Source organism: Pinus tabuliformis, chromosome J, assembly GCF_031772625.1.
Source record: "Pinus tabuliformis cultivar Carrire ecotype Pingquan chromosome J, CPIR1, whole genome shotgun sequence".
Taxonomy (NCBI): Eukaryota; Viridiplantae; Streptophyta; class Pinopsida; order Pinales; family Pinaceae; genus Pinus; species Pinus tabuliformis.
This window is the reverse complement of record NC_142295.1, coordinates 418,488,863-418,512,607: the sequence shown is the minus strand read 5'-3', so window position 1 is coordinate 418,512,607 and position 23,745 is coordinate 418,488,863. Positions and strand designations below refer to the sequence as shown.

Genomic DNA, 23,745 nt, shown 5'->3' with positions numbered 1-23,745 from the left:
ATAATACCTTTCTCCTTGGAAATGTCTACCCGCTGCCTCTAAAATTATTCCTTCCTCTTCCCTTCGACCACCTCTTCCTCTAGAAAAATCTTGTGCATGATTCTTCTGTTTATGTGCAAGACACAAAGCTTCTTCAAAAGATTGAGGAGTTGTCTTCTTTCCAAAATCCTCTTTTCTTTCAACAATCTTTTTCTCAAGAGAGTCAAAGGAAATCTCCTTAAGTTTTCCACTTGCTTGCAATGGCTCAAAATAATGTGAATAGGTGGGATATAGTGCCTTGACATAGGTTGTGAGAGGAACATCTATTTCAACACTAGTGGCCTTTATGTCATGCATAATGGATCTTATTTCTAATGTTAAGGCAAGAGGTTCATCATTTTTCAACTCAAGATTGAACAACTTGATCATCAATTGAACAACTTCAAGTTTAGAGTGTGAGTCATATAGTTCCTTCAATTTATTTAAGGTTTCAAAAGAATTTGTAAATGGCGAAATATGTTGACTTACCTCTTCATTTACTGACGCTGCGATTAAGGCATAGGCCTTGCTGTTCTTGTTTTCCCAAATTACAAGCTCCTTATCTAAAGTGGGCTTTTTCGATGCATTGTCTCCTTTTCCTTCACAAACTCCTTTCCACAACTCATTGAAAATCAAGGTGTGTTTTATCTTCCTAGACCCCTTATGATAGTTCTCTTTGCCAAAGAGAGCTACTCCCACAATGGAGATGAGTGAATGCATCATAAAATCTGAATTGGGCTCAAAATACTTGCAAAAAATATTGATGTCTTTGTAAATTGATTGGTTATTTCTTCAAAAAAATCTTCAATTAAGAGTGTAAACCCTTAATATTCCTCCAAACTCCATGCAATTTCATTACAATATAATATATGGCTTATAATAAAAGATGAATACCATATTCATAAACAATATACCATATGCACTTTATGTACTTTCATATGCCAAAATAATATTTCAAACACAACTCACATCACTTCACGGCCCTGGTAGTGACTTCGTTTGTGCACACAGAAATTGAAGAAGATCTCACAGATAATATTCAACCAGACAAAATGGCAGTTCCTCAAGAGGAGCCAGAACCCACTTATTTGCAGAACCTCTCATAGCGTTATTCTTCTTTCTTATATGGTTCCGAGATGAAAAATCTCAAAGAACTAGAGTAGTGTAAATATTTATCTCAATTATGCATGTTGTTATAGAAAGAGACACCAAGTACGATGATATATGCACCAACCCTAGGTCGTCCTTCTTTCTTATACCATAAATTCCATACGACGAATTTTATATGCCAATCCAAAAAACAACAACATATGAACTATGGTTATTCAAAAAAATGTATAGTATTTAACACCATTCACGACATGGTCTTCAAGAATTTTGGCACACATATTTCATATCAGTTGTAACGTATACCACAAACCAATCAACGCAACCTTCAAACATAAGTTTGGCTCATATTCATGTACCGATAACTTAACATTCAAATGGTCTCCATTCTACACACAACCTTTAAAAAATAACTTAACACTCAACAGAGAAGATAGCATACCATACAGACTTTCAACACACAGAGTTACAGTCTCTGTCTCAAGAGGTTCGACCAAACTGACCAATGCTCGAGCTTCAATTGGATTTATCCAAGAATCCGCATGTTGTGTGTATTCCCTTTGACTGGTGTATGCACGAACTTCATGTATTTGTCAGCACTCTTCCACGACCTTCATGCAAGGAATGGATAGCAGAGGAGTATTAAAAACTGGATGAACTAGTGTACATTCAACCAGGGCATATGAACGAGCATTAATTCAATAATAGTGAAACTTAGAACAGGCTTGAGCGGTAGAGGAGATGGCAGACACGGAGCTGACAGAGAGTGGCAAGAAAAAATGAGGACAGTGGCAGTGTTACCACTCAAACTAGCAGGGGACCTAAGGGGGATCCCTAAAGGGCAAATGCTAGGCCAAGGGCAAAAAATGGAGACTTAGCCCACTATCACCTCAGCTAAGGCTCCATTCTATTCACGAACTTTCACCAATGGGAGGAGACCTGCTATATTATGGAGTCACCGATGAAGGATAAGTCAATGAAATGATGTGGAGTGACCCAAAAAATCCCTTTCTCGGAAGAGTTAAAAGGATAAGGCTTGCTTCCTTCCTAAGAAAAGTATAATATCTTATAGGGAAAGGAAAGCAAGATTCAAGGGTTAGGTTTATGGGATATGACTTAAGAAGGAACTTCCCAATTCCTAAAATCCTTATTTTAATTGGTATCTCGGATGGTTCTTGAAGAATTGTCTTTTCAAAGGAATGGGACCACACAGGACCAAGTGGACATAGTCTAGGATAGGGAAAATGAGTATAGCAACCAATGATGCTCTTACCCTTAAACAAGGTGGGGAAAGGATCAAAGAAAGAATTTCCACTTGAAGGTGTTGATTTGATCCTATGAGGTACTAGTGTTGGGGATGTTAAGGCAAAGTTTGATCTCGGAGCTAGGGCTTGGCTTTTCTCCCAACTTGGTAGTCAAAATGGCTTCAAAATTGGAGGAGACCTTGGGAAAACACTAACACAAGAGACCCTGGGAGATAGAAATTTTTGGAGGGCTAGCTTGTCGGGAAATTGATGCCCTAGGTGCCCCAACTTGGCTAGACCTGGAAGAAGGTGAAGGAATGTGATTTTTGGTGACCACCTTTTGGTAGATCAGTGCCTTAGTCTTTGGGAGAATGGAGTCTATGATGAATATGAGTAGGATTTCTTGGTTCCCAGTCAAGGAGGCCTCAAGACTACTACTTCACTGGACTTCTAAGTCAACGAGAAGCAATCTTGTAGCTTTTATACTTTGATGCACAAAGGGAATGGCTTATCAAGGTCAAATTCTTTGATAGAATTACCCCTAGGAGATTTCATTCATATTACATGGCCCATACATTGAGAGATGCTATAATAGAGACAAAATTCCACAATTTTAAGTAGTAAATGCATGTAGCAATTAGCCCTAGAACAACGAAAATCCCAATCCAATGTATATGACAAATTAAAATAAGAATAACATTAAAAACATGTACTTACATGTAACAAAATATATCCAACCATTCACAATTGACAAGAGAGAAGCTCTAGGAGAAGATAGACCAATATCCACACATCAAAATTTATCCATAAAGCTCCAATTCATCCTCTAGAAAAAGCGCGAAAATCTCAAGAGAGAGAAAATATCCAATCCAAAGTGATGATGAGATAATGAACTCATCTCACTTGTATTTATACACTAACAAGGAATTTGAATTAGCCTCCTTGGCCTACATAAGCCCCAAAAATAAAATAACGTCTTAATAATCCAACTTTTGGTAACAAGCCCACCAAACTAGCTCATAAATGAAATAATAATCCTTTCAAGAGGTCAAATAATAATCTATGCATGTTGTAGGGCCCTCTAAGGGGCCAAATGAGGTCCATGGGTGCCATAATGGAGAGTAGGACCCTCAAAAGCAGTGGACAAGGGGTTGGCCCCTTGTCATAACCTGTGGTGCTCCAAATGACATGTGGGGGCACACGCGTCCTCATGGGTCTCCAAACAAATTGAAGATGCCTGTAGATCGCCTACAAGGGCTAGGATGATGGTGTAGGTGATTCCACATCATTGTGCAAGTCCTGGATCATCTGCTAAGTGTATGGTGCAAATTTGGGCCCAATTGGGCATGATGGATTAGGTACATCTTCCTCATCCAATAAGTGAACCACGAGCAATCTCCAAATGGTTGTGGGGATCCATGGAGTGCTGACTGTTGTTGTGGAGGCCCATGGATCTCAACACACAACCTACATGTGCCAATGTATCCCTCTTGAGGATTAGGACTTCGTATAGGGAGACCAAACTCAAGATGGAGACCATTTGCAATCCTTCATAAGATCCATTGTGTCCCCTAGCCTTCCAATACAACAAGTCATTAGAGAAATCGAACAAATGAGCTTACCAATAATGGACAACATGTGGGGACTTCATAATGGCCCTAGGTTTGCACTTCCATAATGGGCTTCAGGATGTGTGAATGTCTCCTAAACTCCAAATGGGGTTAACCAAGAATCCTATAGGTGGTTTCTTCTTCTAAAGGGGATAATATATTCAAGGTACATCCTTCAAAAGGTGGTGGCATGTGACAGATAGGTGAATGAAGTAGGGGATGAGAAGGGGCAACCCTGAGCCACATTCTAGGGTACAACGTTAGCTAATAAAAGGAAAGCCCACACTTGGGTTTATAATGTATAGGAGGGAGCAATCATGGTACATGAGGTGTCCCGACCTTGATATTTCCACCCCTCTTTATATTCTTTTTGCCTTTTTATGATTTTCTTTGATCAACTGCTCAGGGCTCAAGGGGTAAGAGCATGATGTATAAGGTATAGCAGTGAATACCCCCTTTAAAGGTAGGGCGGTTCATTGCCCACCAGGGGTTGGCACAGTCATGGGTTCCTATATGATGAAGGAGATTCATAGAACTTGTAGAAACCAGGGTGATGGCCATGATGATGGAGTAGAGCTCATGTATTGACTTTTGCCCACGTGCTAAATGTGTTTGTCTCGACCATCTTTTGCATTTTGTGGTACATTTTCTAGTTGAATGTGGCCATATATTCTTTTATCTGCATCAACCTCCAGGCTTCATTCCAGGCCATCACCCAATGTGTGGGCAAAGGGAAGGGGCAAGGTAACCCTATGTGGACCCAGGGGAGGAATGTGGACCCAGGTGGGATGATGAATGGGGTAATAATGAGTGGAAAGAGGGTAATATAAGCAGATAAGGGAGCGGGACCACGTAACCAAAATCAGGGTTTCCCATGAAATACCATCCCTAAACCCAAATGGTCAGTAAAAGAGATCCCATGGGACTACAATACAAGGTTTTTATCCAAAAAGAGGCTAGGGGACAAGGGCACAAACCTAACCCATTCTTTTTGTCGAATCCCCCCATTAATCCATGCCCAGAAGTGTCCATGATAAGCAACTACAATACTCAATTACCAAATGACAAGGCATACGCAATTACAATGATGGCAGATGGGTGAGGAACCACATGGCTGGCTTAGGTGGCGGAGAAAAGACATAATGAGCTAGCTAGTGGCTGCGAGGGGATGCTGGCTGCTAGCTGAGGACCATCTTGGAGAAAAAATTTCTCCTAGTGATATCACCCACAAAATGGTGGGTAACAGGTAGGAAATAGGAGTTACAAGGGCAAAAAAACTATTTTTGGGAGTTGGCTCTGATACCATGTCAAGCTAGGAGTAACTTCGAATGAAATTGTTGTTTTTGCATTAAGATAGAACATAGATATATACAAGGAGAGGGAGGCTATTGGGTTTCATCTCTCAATATCTCTTCATCTTCCAACTTCCTTTATTTCTCTATTTACAATATTTACATAGGATTTCCTAATCCTAAAGATTAGGTGTCAACAAGTTAATTAATAGGAATTAATTAACTTAGGAAAACTGGTTAATTAATGGGAATTAATTGAGAATTGTGAGAATTCTCTAGAAACTCACATGGGTTGACTTAGAGATGATCTCAACCATTGATTAAGATTTAATCTTGGTCGTTGAAGTCCCAACTAGAGATTATAAAAGGAAGTATATGGGGTTGATGGAAAAAACACTAAGAGAGAAAATTCTTTGGCAGAGGTCGAGTTTCCCAGCTGCAGTGGTTAAACAGAGAGAAGTTCGAGCCCGAGAGGGGATGCAGAGACAGTGAGTTCGGAGGAGGAATTCCAATTCCAGAGAGGCAACAACAAGTGACATAAGTATTCGACACTGAGGCTACGCAGGTCCTGCGTAGAAGCTTCAACAGAGCAGTTCGATTTAGTTGGAGAGGAAGTTGATTCAGCGTCCAAAGGCCTAAAAAGTCTTCCAGAAGTCCACAGAGCCACTTCCAGCAACAGAGACAAGCATGAAGACTTGATCAGAGGCAGGACTGTTATGCAACCAGTGCATAAAATAGAAGAAAAGATAGATAAACAACTCAAAAATTATCCTCTTCAAGGGGGAAACCTCATTTACATTACATAAATGAACAATTTTTGGATGATACAAATGAAAATTCCTCCTTTGTATATATAGGAGTCTAAGGGGTCAGAATATAACAAAGCTTACATAACAATAATGATGTAAGGCCACAATAATAACAATAGTGGGCTTCTATGGGGCACAACAATAACAATAAGGGAGATACATTAACAATAACAATAAGGGGGCTACACTAGTATTACAGGGACCTAACATGCCCCTGTCCTTCAAAAAAGTGTTTTCCTCAATGCTTGAGTAGTTCTTGATGCTTCTTTATAAAATTTTCATCCTCCCATGTGAAATCTTCAGCTGATAAGTTCTTCCACTTAATGCGATACTTTGAAATTGATCGATTCCGTAGCTGTCAAATTCTTGTTTCCGTGACTACTTCAGGCTCAAATATGATTTTTCCTTCTTCATCAAGTTTTGGCAACACTGTTTGAACTGGAAGCTTGTCACCGATAACCTTCTTTAAGCATGAAACATGGAAAACTGGGTGTACTCGGGAAGATGTAGGCAACTCCAATTTGTATGCCATAGTACTAATCTTTTGCAACACCTTTTAAGGACCATAGTACTTGGGTGATAATTTATCATCCTTCTTAGCTTGCTCGAGGGACATTTGTTTGTATGGTTGTAGCTGTAAAAATACCCAGTCACCTACCTCAAAACTTCTTTCACTGTGATGTTGATCTACCTGTTGTTTCATTCGATTATGTGACAGAGTGAAGTTATCCTTTAAGAGTTTGAGAACTTGTTGTTGATGCTTGATGTGATCTTCCACTGCTTGAACCTTAGAATTTTCTCTTAAAGATGATGTGATGGATGGTGGATGATATCCATAAAGTGCCATAAATGGGATCATTTTTGCTGCAGCATGGAAGGAAGTGTTATACCACCATTCAGCTAAAGGTAACCACTTGACCCATTGTGTTTGTTTATCAGATACAAAGCAACGAAGATATCCTTCCAAACATTTGTTCACTATCTCAGTGTGCCCATCAGATTGAGGGTGATAAGATGAGCTATGAGCTAATTGAGTACCAAGACAGGAAAATAATTCCATCCAAAAATTTCTAGTGAAAATGGGATCTCTATCACTTACAATAATCTTTGGGTTTCCATGAAGCTTTTGAATTGTTTCCATAAATGCAGTAGCAACTGTATTGGATTTAAAAGGACGAGATAATGCACAAAACTGTGCATACTTCATAAGTCTATCAACTACCACCATGATGACATTATTTCTTTCAGACTTGGGTAAACCTATGATAAAATCCTTTGAGATCTCCTCCCAACACTAACTTGGAATGGCTAAAGGTTGTAATAGACTCGGGGTCTTAATTGTCTCAACTTTATTTTGTTGGCAAACCAAAACATTCTGCCACAAACTTCTGAATATCAGATTTAAGACCACCCAAAAAAATTCCTTCTTGACCTTGTGGTAAGTTTTTAAAAGTCTTGAGTGCCCTTCTGAGGGGGAGGTGTGCAATTCCAAAATAATCTTTTGTTTGAGTTGGGAATTCTTACAAAGATATAAGCGATTTTTGTACCATAATGAATCCTTTTTTCAGCTAAATGTATCCGATGTACTGGGATCTTGCTGCAACTTTTGAATGAGTGTCCACACCTCTTCATCATTCTTCCATTCATCCCTTGCTTCTGTTATCCACTTAGGTTGGATAATAGAAATGGCACAAAACAATGGTTCCACATCCTCATCCTTTCTTGAGAGTGCATTTGCAACAACATTTTGCTTCCCTTTTCTGTAAATGATTTCAAAGTCATAACCCAACATCTTTGTGACCCATTTTTGCTGCTCTTCTGAAGATAATCTTTGTTCCAAAAAGTATTTAAGACTATTATGATCTGTTTTTACCTTGAAGTGTCTTCCCATTAGGTAAGGTCGCCATTGCTTTAGTGCATGTAGTATTGCCAACATTTCCTTATCATAAATAAGTTTGTGTAAATACTTTCCTTTGATTGGATGACTTTCAAAAGCAATGGGTCTTCCTTCTTGCATTAAAACAACACCAATTCCATTTTTTGAGGCATCACATTCCACAATAAAGGTTTTTGTGAAATTTGACATAGATAAGACCGGTGCCTGGCACGTTGCCTCTTTAAGATGTTCAAAGGCTTTAGTTGCTTCTGGAGTCCAAGAAAATGCATCTTTCTTCAGTAATGATGTTAGAGGTGTCGCTATTCTCCCATAATTTTTAATAAACTTGCAATAATACCCTGCCAACCCGAGAAATCCTTGAAGATGCTTTATGGTTGTGGGGAGTTTCCATTCCTTAATGGCTTTAATTTTGTTAGAGTCTACCTTAACACCCTCATGAGATACAATATGACCCAAATATTCCACCTCCTATACTCCAAAGAAACATTTGGAGGTTTTGCATATAATTGTTTCTCCTCCAATAGTTTGAGCACCCTGTCAACATGCTGAACATGATCCTTCCAAGACTTGTTGTAGATTAGTATATCATCAAAAAATACTAACACAAATTTTCTAAGGAAGGGTTTGAAAATGGAATTCATCAAACCTTGAAATGTGGAAGTTGCATTAGTAAGGCCAAAAGGCATGACCAAAAATTCATAATGACCCTCATGAGTTCTGAATTTTGTTTTCGGAATGTCTTCATTCATTCTAATTTGATGATATCCTGAACGAAGATCCAGCTTGGTGAAGTAAATTGCTTCATGTAATTCATCCAACAATTCATAAATGACAGGAATGAGAAATTTATCTTTAATAATGAGCTTACTGAGCTCCCTATAATCCAGACACATGCGCCATGATCCATCCTTCTTGTGCACCAATACTACTAGAGCAGAGAAAGAACTTTGACTAGGTTGAATTATACTAGCCTCTAGCATTTATGCAACCATACGTTCAATTTCACTCTTTTGGGCATAGGGATATCTATAAGGCTTGATGTTTAGAGGAACACTTCTTGGAATCAAATGAATATCCCGATCATGATTACGAATAGGTGGGAGGCCTTTGGGAGTCTCAAATACCTTGGAATGATTGTCCAAGGCTTTTTGGAAATTTGGAGAAATAGATGATTTCAATGTTTGAACCTCTAGTGAGCATAATTGTGCAATTACTCCCCGTTGTTCTTATTTTAGAATATTTTTCATGCCATTAGAGTTGATTAGCTTCCCTGGTTTTCCTATCATGACCCTTAAGTCAACTTCTTTTCCTTCCGAAAAATATTTCAAGAAAAGTTCTTGAAAATTAAAAGCTATCGTCCCCGAAGATTGTAACCATTGGACTCCTAGTACAACATTAGCATCACCTATTTGAATGAAAAACATTGGACTATTTAATACATATTCCCCCATGGATAGCTTGATATTATGGCACATTCAGAGAAATTTATAGTTCCTCCATTTGCAACAATCACTTGGCACTCTTGTGCTGGATATAGAAAGCAATTTAATTTCTTGGCTATCTTACAATGATTAAAATTATGCGTACAACCCAAATCAATCAACACTATTACCTTTTTCTTCTTGACATGTCATTCTATCTTGAGAATTTGAGGAGTGGTAATTCTTTGCCAATGCATTACAAGATATGGTTAGATTCATTTTTTCTTTCTTTGGGGTTGGTTCCTGGTGTATATCCTCTTCTTTTGACGTTTCTTGTTCCTTTTCTTCCTCCTCTTCACAATCTATGTAACATAATTTCTTCTCAGCACACTTATGACCTTTAGTGTATTTTTTATCACAACTGTAACAAAGCGCTTTTGCTCTTTTTTCTTCCAATTGTTGTGGTGTCAACATAGTAGGTTGTGGAAGGCTAGGAGCAACAACACTTCCATCTTTAGAGTTGTGAGTGGTAGACTTCCTTGTTGCCATAATTTTGCTTTCAACTTTTCTTACCACCCTGGATGTCTTCTCCAATGAATTAGGTTCCCAAAGGCGAACCTCATGTTGGATGTTATCCTTTAAGGTCCCTATGAAGACATCAATCCTATGCTCCTCTAGAATATCATTTACCCTGATATTTAAGTTTTGGAAGTCCTCAATGTGCTCCGCCATTGAACCCTTCTGTTTGAGATTTATCAATTGGCTAAAGAAGGCGTTTCTCTTTGTATCCTCATAATGTGATATCATTTCCTCCGTAAAGATTGACCAAGTGACAAGTGGTTTACTAGAACAAAGTCCTCGATACCATACAAACTGATTGGATTCTAAATATAAAGTTGCAATGTGTACCTTTTGTGTGTTATACATAATCGAGATCGAAATATTGCTTCATCTGTAGTATCCATGTTACCGGATCCTTGCCATCAAACTTCCTCATTTCGATCTTTGGAGTATGGTGGGTCTTCAATCCAAAGTTAAAGTCTATCGAATCATGATTATCATTCATTTTGTTCTCATCATGAGTTTCATCTAATACCATTTCGCCATTAGGAAGCATTTCTCGTAGCCACTTTGTCAAATTTTCCTGCAAACCTTACATGTTTGCTTTCTAACCATTCTTCAATTCTTCCATGTTTCCTTTCATTTTTGCTTCTATACCATCCATATTAGCTTCCATACCATTCTTCAAACCATCTATCTTAGCTTCCATTTCATTTTTGGCTACTCTTTGCGAGAGCGGAATTTGTTGCACCTGGTCTCATAATTTTGATATAACATGTTGCATTTAATCCTCTTCTTCATGCGTCATAGTCAATGTTGCACGAAGCGCCCCTTGGTTCCAAGCTCGGAAGCGTGTCCCGTGCGAAAGCGTCTAGGAAGCTTCGGCGGAAGCGCACTTCCGCCTGATTTTGCCGCTTCCTGGAATTTTCCGAAGCGTGGCTCGGAAGCGCGCTTCGGAGGGCGAAGCGTATGCTTCCCGTACGCTTTCGTACGATTGTGAAAAAGCGTTTAAGAAAATCATTTTTTTTTTTCATTTTTTTTTTTAATTTTAGGTGAGTTTGCTTGTTGGGGGTGGGTCCACCTTGGGTTAGAGTGAGGAATGAAGGCAAAAAAGAATATAAAAAAATATAAATATAACAGAGGCTCCCTCATGGTAATGTTAAATTCTTAAAGTAAAAGTGACAGTCTCCTTTATTTTTCATTCCATCCTTTTACTTAAATTTTTAACATTACCATGAAATGACTCAGGATGTTTGAGAGTGGTTCCAGCCTCATTGGACTTCATATGGAGAAAATAGAATTTCATATCCTATTCAAAATTCAGCAGACTTAACAGTTTTCAGGAATTCAGGATCAATGGGATTGTGGCATTTCATTAGATTATATCAAGTATGAAGGTATGCGATTAGCATTTAATCAAGAGCACCAAGCCCTATATGTACTCTAGTGTTGGTGGTGTTAATTGTTGAACTCCTTTGTCACGCGGCATGCCTTTAGCAAAAAATTACCTTTCAATCAAGTCAAAATCATCGATCAAGCATGTTAAGCTTTTTCTACCATATTTTAAGTCTTGAATTAGGTAGTTTGATCAAAATTGGGCAATGTTGACTAATATCCCTAGACAATCGAGGTAGAGGCAAAGGCTAGACAAGAGGAGTAGAATCTAGATTCTAGATGGTTGATGCTCAAATAATTAATCATTAATGTACAATGGATGCTATATCTATCTTGATTTATGCAAAAATATGCATGTTTTCATGTCTTCTACAACTAATTTGGTATTTGGGATGTTTGTTTTGAGTATAAATGCAAATATATATATATATATAGCAGACGCTTCGCTTCCTAGATTTTTGGAAAATGACGCTTCCGCTTCCCTGCTTCGTGCAACATTGGTCATAGTAGATCTTTCTGGTTGCTTACTAGGTGTTTCCATTTTCTTGCTTCGAGTCATTTTGGAATCAAACAATGATATTTATGCTTTACTATGCCCCTTGAATCACTTCAAACTGATTTTTCAAACAAAACTTATGCCAATTTTAAAAAAAATACACACCTTTTTTTCTAGCTTTATAGGAGCTTGATATTGAATCTATTATATCTCTGTAAATTCACATCTTCAAGGTCTGAAATTCTGTCTTGTGGTAGCCCTCTGAGTCTTCTTTCCAATGCCACAAGTCCGACCAAATTTGGATTTTTCAAGATAAAGTTGTCCAATCTCCCATGATGACCTGATTATGGATTTTTTCAATAGAGCGAACTTGTATGGAGTGACATGTGTCACTGGTTTGACCTTCGGCCCTGAAAACGATACACAAGATACTACAGTCCGTGAAATTTCGACCACTTTTTACGAAATTCAAATCCGATGCTCGTAGAAGAAGATATGACGATTTTACCAAGGTCGCCTATTTGAGACGAAATTCTGGAGCATGCAAAAACCCTAACGTCTTTAGACCATATATCTGAAAATATAGCGAACCAAGATCTGAAATTTCTACAAGACGTTGATCAGGATTTCGGCTCCTCGTGGTAAAAATTTTAGCTTCTAAACCTTAATAGAAAAACGTTGTAGCGAAAATGCCACGATGGCTTGTTTGCAACAGTGAAACCCTAGAATTGAAATCTCCGAAACCAAATGTTATGCAACTAGCTCATAAAATAGAAGAAAAAATACATCAACGACTTAAAATTATCCTCTTCGAGGGGGAACCTCCTTTACATTACATAAATGAACAATTCTTGAATGATACAAATGAAAATACCTCCTTTGTATATATAGGAAGGGGTCACAATATAATCAAAGCCTACATAACAATAACAATGTAAGGGCACAACAATAACAATAATGGGCTTCTATGGGGCACAACAATAACAATTTGGGGGCTACATGAGCACATCAATAACAATAAAGGGGATACACTAACAATAACAATAAGGGGGCTACTCTAGTATTATAGGGACCTAACAACGACAGAGCCACACGTGTGAGGCTCTGTACAACAATGACGCAGAAGGGCCCATGCAAAGGTTGGACGACCAATTTTCTGAGGGAGCCAAGTGTCAGGATTGCTTGTGGAGAGAGAGAAAATTTCTCTCTAATTATTTTTGTCAGATATTTACTAATTGGATAGCCAGTTGGGCATCTAGAGATTGTACTCAAAATTTCTCACTACTGCATAATAATAAAACTCTCAGCTGCCGCACCGGTTTTACCACATTGGGTTTTTCTGGGAACAGTTATCCAAAAATAATTGTGTCATTTTTATGTGTGTGTGTTAGCATTTTCTCAGTTTCTAGCATTTTATTTTCCATAGTATTTTTATGGTGAAAAATTGCAGTGTGATTTATTCGATATTTGTTGTAGCAAATAAACTGCATAATTAATTTACAGTTAGAAGAATAAATTTCCAGTTGCTGCAATTAGACTTGTAAATTTTCACAAACTCTGCCTCTGGAAATGACTCGCTTGGGCTCCTAGAGATTTTCCCAGCCACTAGCACCCGAATCGATCTCTTCTTTAGTTGAATTGAACTACCCTCTGAAGCTTCTACGCTGCCCTTGTGCAACCTCACTAAGGAAATAATGCGACCTTCTTATTGCTGACTCTTCGGCATTGGAACTCCACCGAAATCACTATTGTTACTCCCTCTTGCTTTTGCTTTCATTCTAACTCGAACTCTTCTTCCTTGCTCGACCTCTGCTACTCGATAGCTCAATCTGCCAAGGAACTCACCTCCATATGTTTCACTACTATATCATCTCCATCCCCATCGACCTTCTCTTATAATCTCTTATTGAATCAACAACGACCATGATTAAATTGTTATCGACTAAAATCATCTCAAACTCGATCCATGTGAGTTTCTAGATATTCTTTGACTTTCCTTAATTAATTCATATTAATTAACCAATTTTTCTAAGTTAGACTTAGGAAAAATTTAAATGATGGTTTATTAATTTAATTAAGGCGTTTCACAAGCTTATCTCGCAAAATCTTTTCTGGGGTTTCAAGATTTCGTGTTCTTAGACTCTCCAACACAAATCGATACTAGAACACCTGTCTAATGCTACAAAAACTAATAGCCCTTGTCCCGGAAACTTGGTCGAACATTGATTCTTGGTGTTCTCTATTTCTATGTTATAATGAGAAGCCCTTGGCCGAATCAACTTGGTTTGAATCATATATATATATAGTGAGAGAGAGAAAGAGAGTAAAATATTGTATACATTGATTTAAATTCATCATTTAAAAATAGTGGATACTAAAGTCTAAAGACTGGAATAGTAAATTGAAATTACTCAAACTCAAAAATAGTAAAATGTGACAAGTCAAAGACTTGGTCTCAGGCCATCAATATCTAGAGTTAGGACGCAAAAGTTAAAACTAAAAATGAATAATGGACAATGAACCAATGTTATCAAAACCGAACCAATGATCAAACCAATCAACCCAAAAAGTAGGAAAAAAAACAAACCAAAAAACTAGTTCACCAAAAGCTACGTCAATATTCAAATTTTGGAAAAAAAACATAATATTCATGTGCATCCATATGAATCCAAACCATTATACACAAATATGCAAAGTTTCTCATATATATATATATATATATATATAGCAAGGGTTATATATATATATATAACCAAAATAGGACCGACTGCAATCCATATTTGAACCAAAAATACGTCAACAAAGAGGGTCTAGATGGTCTTTATAGTACAAAAAAAATCATGCTACAATGAATACCAACATATCATCAACATCATTTCATATATTGGGATTCTCATCATCAGTATCACCCTCTAAACATTAAAATGAGATAGAAAAACTTAACATGTCAAGTCAATATTTTGTTTAAGTGATGGGTACAATTTTACTAGGGCCATGACAAAAGAGTTCAATAATCAATGCCACCAACATCGACATACTTATAGGGCTTGGTTCTCTTGATTAAATGCTAGTTCCATACCTTAATACATGATAGAATTCAATGAAAACATTGCGATCTGTTCAATCCTGATATCCTGAAAAATGTTTTTGTTTGATTTTGGGTACGATCTAAGATTTCACTTTCTCCATATGAAATCCAATGAGGTCAGAACCACTCTCAAACCCCTTGAGTCAATTAATGGTAATGTTAAAAATTTAAAATGTCACTTTTACTTTAATAATTTAAAACTACCATTAATTACATAGCATTAGTAAGACCCCAAGGTTGAATATTAGGATTCCCTGCTTATAAATTATTAATTTCAAGCAAAATCCAGGGGGGCGCCCAACACTTTTTGAGGGGAGACGCCCACAAACAACCCTTTTGGGGAAACATGTCCCACACATTGGGGAAGTATTTCCCTATGCACCTCCTCAAGTTTCCCCAAAAGTGGGATGTCCTCGTGGAACATTGGAAATAAATGATCATTAAAAGACATGCCTAATTGAAAAGATTCCCCTAACCACTAGAGTTTGTGTTTAATGGCCTCCAAAGCCTTCCATATACTCTTTAGCCATAATGGTGCCCATAATGGTGCCTTTGATCTTCACATGGAGCAAACTAGTGAGCAAAGTCTACAAGTTAAGGTATTTCCAGGAATTTCCCCCAAGGGGGTTCCAATTATTATAGAGTTCCTAAGCGGAACTTTCTAGTCGTTGTTGCAATCCACTCCCAAATAATCCAATTTTGCTTCTAATGACCGGGCTTGGGTATATGTAAGCATTATTCCCAGATCTTGGGCAAATAACATAAATTATTTTTTAATTTGTGGTATACTTTGCCTTAGAGTTGGCCCAAAGGAATTTCATGAGAAGCTCCTCCAATCTTAAATAAGCATCAAGGGATGGCAATCAATACGAAGGATGTTAGAAACGAATGACAGGTTAACTTGCGTGAAAATTTGAAACTTGGTGGCCAAGTCATTGGCTTTGTGATCCATTTATTTACCTTTTATTCAATTCTTTGGATTGTTCTATTGCATAGCTCCTTCGGAGAAGCCTAGAAGGCAAAGGGAATTCCTATGAACTTGAACAGTTGACTGGGCTGAATTAAATCCCACCTTTGAGCTTAAACCCAATGAAGAATATTATTCTGACTCTGACTAAAGCATTTAATCTTTACCTTTTGAATTTCGGAACCTGAAGCTTCACAAAAAAATTGTAGACAGTCCATCCTATATCCATTGAGCATTTTTCTTCAAATATCGTGAAGAAAGAGTTATCAAAAAAATGCACATTAACCATCTAACCGGTCAATCCCTTGCAGTGGAATGATCTGAATGAGCCGTTGCGCAATCCTAATCTTGACGAGATAGCCTAGGGCTTCAACAGCAATTACATACAGTGCAGAGAATCCAGGAGCAAAGGCTTTCCCTTTTCCACTATATATGACGCAAATCTTCCAGGATTTGGTCTGTAATAATAGCAGCCATTTCTTCTTACCCAAAACATAAAAGAAAACGTTTGTTGGAATTTAAAATTCATATAATGTCTCCTCCTCAATGAATCCCCTCCTTTTATAACATAAGAAATAGAAATAGCACCTATGCTGCAAAGAATTAAAAAATTAGGTTTTGCTTTTACATATTAAACTGCATATATGCGACTCTGTTAATGTGATTTCATAGTTTATGTTCCTCTTTTGAGTGTTCCAAGTGTGTAGAAAATTTGTTTCTTTGCACCAACCTAACTTTATGGGTAGTTACATTCAAAAATCGGTTTCTTCAAGTATGAAAATAGACGATGCCCAATTTGTTTATCTATGTAGTCATCTGATTGTGTTTGTGGGACAATTTTATCCCCAACCCCCCCTTATATTCCAAGTGACTATCTATTTCTTTTCATTAAACCATTGCACATACAGTATGATTGTTTTAGGGATTTCCAAGTTATGGGAGTGGTTTAGAGCAGGCCAATGAGCCTAGAATATATAAGAACAATAAACAGCAACGACTTACAAGTACTCCAGCTGACTAATTTCTCCAATGTACGAAGGAATTTCACCAGAAATCCTGTTGTTTCTTAGCACTCTGCACAAACATGATATGTTAGAAATCTTGTGGTTTAGAAAACAAGTAGCAAAGTCAAATGACTTGCATTAAGTTAAGATATACAAGCAGAAGAGATGATTTAACATACAGTTGCGTCAAATTCTTCAATCCTTTTAGGAATGACAATGATGAGATACCTGAGCTTATGTCACTTAATCTCCTGTCAACATGCACAGCAAAAATACAACAACAAAGATAGAAGTATGATGTCAATTTATGCACCAATTTACTTAATACTTACACTTCCATTTCACTTCCATTTCAACTAGAAAAAAGGACACACACATGCCAATGAAAACGTGAAAAAATTACATACAGTTGTGTCAAAGAGGTCAAGTTGGAAAAGCCTGAAGGAATTGGACCGTTGAGTGCAGTGCCATGTAGCCTCCTGCATCACCATTTGTTTCAACGCCACACAAATTCATAAAGAATGCCAAAAGAAATTCGACAAATACACGAATCAAATGTATGCTTTGTAGCTGTACATTAAATTTATGATTGATAGGGAAGAACGAATGTATAACTTGAGAGTTTTACATGTTAAAAGTTTGTGTATACTTTTATTTTATTTTATATTTTTTTTCAGAAAAATACTTCAAGAGTGGTTTCTCTACATTTGTGGAAGGTTAAGTCACTGACACGGGACATGCAGGACACAAATACGAGAGTCTGATATGGGACATAGAGACCCCCGGAACAATATATATATATATCACAAATTTTCATGATGATGCGCAAATTCGATCATGATTCATAAATGTACATTGTAATATTATGTATACAATCATGATTCATCACTGATATAAGTTTACAACTAGCACTTACTACTACATCAATGATGAATATGATAAATTGACATTTGACAAACACAAAATTAACCATAAAATGCAGTTTTCTCATTAAGTCATGAAAATCAAAATGTATTGCATAGGTATTGAGTCCTAAGGACTCTTGACTAGGAATGCTGATGACAAATAGCAAATACAAAACAAGGTAGATACTAGAACCCGAAATTGTAGAACAGGAAGGAAGAATCTCATAGGTTGCTGCCAGTAGGCTATAGGCTATGCCTATAGCTCATCAACATCAAATTAACATCAGTACCACCACTTCTCTCTTCTGCATTCTCCTCCTATGTATCCGATGTAATATATGCATCTGTTGGTGTGGAGGATGACCCATTAAGAGTATCACCATCATCCAAAACACTCTTATCTCCTTTGTTGGTCACTTCCATAGTCCCACAACACCCAGACAGTGAATGCAAATGGACAAATTTAGTCCAATTTCGGTCACTTTTTGGCGAACACATGTCCAAAATTAGGATTCTCTCCAGGCATGAATCAGACTCCATGACACGAATCCCAAACTTTGGAAACTCACCAGCAGCGAATCAGACACTTGTCAGCAAAGAATTGTGTCTGACACGCTGGATTCACGACACGTGGGGGGGAGGACGAATTCGGTGACTTAGGTGGATGGTATTCCTGGTAAATCTGTCAACATAGATTAATGCACCTAATCCAAAGGGATTTGAATTAGGCTTGTGGCCAAAGGCCTGTCAACATTGGCAACAACCAATTGAAATAAAACCTTGAGCTGAAAATATTTTTGATATTACATACATTGCTAAATTAATGTCTACATCAGATATGGGGGTGTATAGTTGGTTAGACATATTTTTGTTGAGCAAGTTACCCCTCATATAGCATGGGGATTACATGTATGATTTTCATCAAATGTTATAGGGATTTGTAGGATGTTAGCTTCATGAGGATGGTACTTCAATTGGGTTGTTTGAGTACTTTGGATTAGAGGAAATTCATTTCTCCTTTGTGATGGATTGCCATGGCTTGGTTCTCTCCATGGGTGCACATTGTAGAAATTCCTTGTAGATTCAAACTGCAGATTGTAGTATGCTAAAACAATAGACTTGAATCTACTCTACTCATCGGCGGAAACAATTAAACGATCGTGAAATCACGAAGCATATAAGAGAAATAATTCAATCACACATAACACAATGATTTTCTAGGGAAATCCACAGCTAAAAAGCCCTACTATTTGTATATTGCATTAGTCAGAAAATATGAGAAGATTACAATGCTTTGCTCAAGCCCGAGCAACCTCTGCACTATCTCTATCTATCTCACTACTTCCTAGGCAAGACTTGGATGAATACAATATGCTCTTCTCAACCTTGAGCTCAACTTGCACAAGTATTTTCTATCCTCTATGTGACTGACTTCCTTTGGCCAATACTTAGCCAAATTCCTAGCCTTCCAAGCTCCTACTTCCTTGCCCTATTCCCTTGGAAATTAGCCCCTATTTAATGGGGAAATTCCTCAATTATGAATTGCACAATCCTCATAGGTCTTCCTCTGATTGCATGCACCATTGGTTTAATTTAGATGATTTTACAACTAATAGTACATTGTCCCTTAACTCCAATCTCAACTGGGTCTTTCTTTGATCTGACATGCATGGGTTAATTATGAGTGAATCTTCAGTTTACTGGTTGATCACTGCAGGCAACACCCCATTGTTCGACAAGCTACACCCCACTACTGTAGGTTACACCTCACTACTTCATGTTACACCCCATTACTGTAGGTTACACCACACTACTGGACCTCCCACTAATTCCTCCATCAATTGGAACTAGTTTCACTGACTTTAACTCGGTTGGATTGAATTAAATAATTACAACTCAAAATAAACTCAACTAGTGCTCCTAAATATAGGAGACAATCTACATGACTCTAGTTAGACCCTAAACTCGAATTAACTGAGTTAACTAAGTCAAATTAACTTAGGTAACTATTACAAGTTGTCATGAGATGTGGAGTTACAATTTATTCCCAATTTAATTCAAGGACAAATTAAATTAGGATTTTTTCTTGATGTTATTTTTAACATTTCTTGTTGTTATTTCAACACACATCTTTTATTGATATATCAATATACTAGTGAATAGTTGATGATGTTGTTGACTACTTTATATGACTTATATTGGTATCATGGTATTAGTCCTTGCACATATGTATGACGGTTCTAGCCCCCCAAGGGGTTGGAAGATGATGATGTGGGATGTTATGGCTCTTATTGAAGAAACACCCTAGTAATTATTTATAGATATGTCATCATGGTGTTATGGCATGTATTTAGTGGTTGAAGGATCACATCTAGCATTTGAGGGTTATTGGAGGGTTTTGATAAACATTTGTTAACATATTTGACTAACCTTTGGTACATTTTAGGATAAGGAACCCATCACGTAAGGGTTTCCTTGAGTTTTAATTATTAATTATTGCTCTTTATGTGTTGATGTTTCCTTGTGCTTAAATCGTTTTATTTAACGTGGTTGGGGTTTGGTTGAGTCTATGTTGTCAACACCCTAGTCTATTTTCATGAATCAAAGAATAATAGTACTATTAAGTAACATGAATCCACAAAGAATAACAAAACTATTAAGTAACATCGTGATCATATTGATAGATTCACCCATTTAAAGAAATATCATGAGTTTGATGGTGATATTCCACATCTTAACGGGGGGGCCTATCTTGGATCTGTCCTTGGAATATCCTTTTGAAGTTTCATATCACCCTCATGTAGAAGATCCAACCAGTTCATCATAACATGAGTTCAACTGGAGGATGTGATTGAGATGAATTAAGGATGAATCTTGATTGGAATACAACACCATATCAATTAGTGGAGCAACATATACCATTACAAAAATGTCCAAAGTGGCTCGTAAAGACACTTGAAATTGTTCATTTTGATGAGGTTGGAAAGATAGTAACAAGAAGTTTAACCAAACAAGATGGACGTGATTGAGATAATTTATATTAAGGTGATATCAATGATGTAGATGTTTCAGATGATTGTGAATTGAATTTATCTAATAATTTTGAACCAACTTTCTTTGAATAAGTTATTTATCATGATGATTGGAAAGAAACAACATAGAAGGAGTATGATGCTTTCATAGAATGGGAGATGGAAGTTGGTGGATCTTCCATTTGGATCCAAACCAGCTGGTTGTAGGTGGATTTAAAAGAACAAGTACAAATCAAATGATTCACTTGAAAAGCATAAAATGAGGCTTGTGGCAAAAATATTTTCATATAAAGAAGGCATAGGCTATAAGGACACTTTTCCCCCATGGAAAAATGGGCTACCATTCATGGTTTTTTGTCTTTGACACTAAAGAATAGGTGAAATATTCATCACATGGGTGTGAAGGCATCTTTCTTGAATGAAGACTTGAAAGAGAATGTTTGTATGTCTCAACCAAAGTGATTTGTTGTGAAGGGTCAATAACATAAGGTATGCAATCTCATAAATTCATTATATGGCCTAAAGAGAGTACCTCATGCATGGTATGAAAACGAAATTGAGCATCTTTTGAAGATCAATTTTAAGCATTTTAATCTTGATGATGCAACTTTATTAAGAATGTTGACAAAAATGTTATAGATCTTGTGGTGTACATAGATGGTCTTTTGATTACAGGGAATAATGAAGCATATACTACATTCATAAAGGAAAAACTTAAGAAATGTTTTGAGATGTACAAACATAGGACATATTCACTACCACATGGGTACTAAAGTAACTCAAAATCCAAAACATGTAGTCATCTCGCCTAAGAGTACATTGAGAATCATTAAACAAAATTGGCATGGTTTGTTGTAATCATGTCTCTACTCCAGTGGAGAAAAAAATAGCTAATATCGAAAGAAGGGAATGAATTATGAGACACAACAAAGTATAGACATCTTGTGGGGAGTCTTATCTACCTTACTACTACTAGACCAAATATTTCATCTACAATTGGGATCCTTTCTAGGTTCATGCAATAACCTTGTGAAGGACATCAGTGTGTTGTGAAGAGAGTTATAAGGAACTTAAACGGAAATCAAGACTTTAGGCTCGAATACTCTAAGGTGGAGGACATCAAACTAGTTGGACATACAAATTCAGACTATGATGGGGATAAGGAGTATGGAGTATCTACTTTAAGATACCTAATGAGTATTGGATCAAAACTATCTCTTGGAGATCACACAAATAGTCTATTCTAGTAGATTCCACTATAGAGGTAGAGTATGTGGCTGTTGCAGAGGCATCAAAGGAGATCGTGTGGCTCGGGAAGAAACTAGGGGATTTGTAGGAGAAAGTTGAATGCTACTCCATTATTTATTGGCAACATTTTTGCAATCAATTTGGCTAAGAATACTAGATTTCATTATTGAGAAAAGCATATCAACATGAAGCACCATTTTATTTGACATCAAGTAGAGGCCAAGACCATTGTGTTGATACATTGTTCTGCAAGTGAGAAAATTGTGGACATCTTCACCAAATCAGTTGGAAGATAGAATCTCAGATAGATGCTTAGAGTTACAAACAACCCTTGGATTGGGGAGAGGGATGTTAAATACTAATCCATAGGATTATGGTAATTATTGTAGATATTAATTTAGGAGGAATATGAAAAGTCATAGGTGAATAGGAAGAGTCATTCAAATCTCCTGGAAGATGAAACCAAAGATCACCTTTTCATCTATTTACAATATGGTTTACATCAATAAAGTTTTTAATGTGTAAAGTTATTCATCTTTAGCCTATCATTAATGAAATGATTTGTGGATGAGAATGTCTTGTAGATATTAATGTTCTCTCTTATTGTTGGAATTATCTTGACATATGTTTATGTAACATTGAAATGGGTATCACTATTCCTTCTTCTTTTATGTATCCTTGGGATGTTGTTTATGGATAACTTACTTTTCTACGTTTTGTTAAATACACATACATTTCCTTTTGAGTAGTCTTATGAATCTTCATAAATGTTGGAGTCCATCTATTTTTGTGTTCTCTTTAGTTACTTTTCTATAATTTGGGACAAGGAGGAAATGGTCTTTGTAGCTTCTACATTTCAGCCTCAATTTCCATTTTTTCCTCAGTAAAATAGCCTCCCATTAAACTTGATTTGACCCCATATGCTAATGGAAAGACATTAGTATTCATTTTGTTCATCCATATTATTTCCTAAAACTTTATCAATTTGTTTTGCTAGAACTTACTCTTCACTTGACATTGACATTCATTTTTTAAGTTCTAATAATCCTATTTCAAGGAAGTCATCCTTGAACTAGAGGAGAGCCACCCTAAATTGTGAACAATGTTTGTGAGGTGACATTGGTATCCCTCTTAGTTCCTCCAAGGTCTCACTTGAGCTTTAAGATTTTATCTCAAAAAGTGAGGATTCGAGAGGTAACATAGCACACATCTTATATATATACATATAAGTGTTAACTAAGGTGTTCATAACTTTATATACATAGAAATGCCTTTACATACACCCTAACAATAGTAAGAGTATATGAGTTGACTAGAAATCAAATGAACCCCATATTGATATATGATATGTTAAAGGATCTCATGCTCACTGAAGGTCATTAAAATAACAATAGAAGGATTTCTAATTATCCCATTATCCATAAGACATTTTACCAAAACATTGATAAGAATGTATAAAGTTTTTCACCAATAATGTAGAAAAATTATTTAATGACCTTGTTTTCAGTAAACCCCAAAAGTCAACAATAAAAATAAAAATAACTATATTGTTGTATGGTAATCAACAAACTTCACTACCACATAAACTTTGTCATGTCCCTTCCTAAAAGCATTTGTAACAAGCCCAGTCTCTACACAATTTTGCACAAAT

The 23,745-nt window shown here is 36.8% G+C and overlaps 1 protein-coding gene across 1 annotated transcript in view; it reads right to left on the bottom strand.

Annotated features, from left to right (window-relative positions):
• The window catches only part of LOC149227612 (putative LRR receptor-like serine/threonine-protein kinase At1g56140), an 872,347-nt gene that overhangs the window by 719,076 nt on the left and 129,526 nt on the right, over window positions 1-23,745 (bottom strand). Inside the window, exons 2-4 of the mRNA XM_089380551.1 lie at window positions 17,317-17,388; window positions 17,089-17,160; window positions 16,908-16,979 (exon numbers count right to left, since the gene is read on the bottom strand). Coding sequence (XP_089236677.1) covers window positions 16,908-16,979; window positions 17,089-17,160; window positions 17,317-17,388 — 216 coding nt within the window. The remainder of the gene's footprint in view (window positions 1-16,907; window positions 16,980-17,088; window positions 17,161-17,316; window positions 17,389-23,745) is intronic.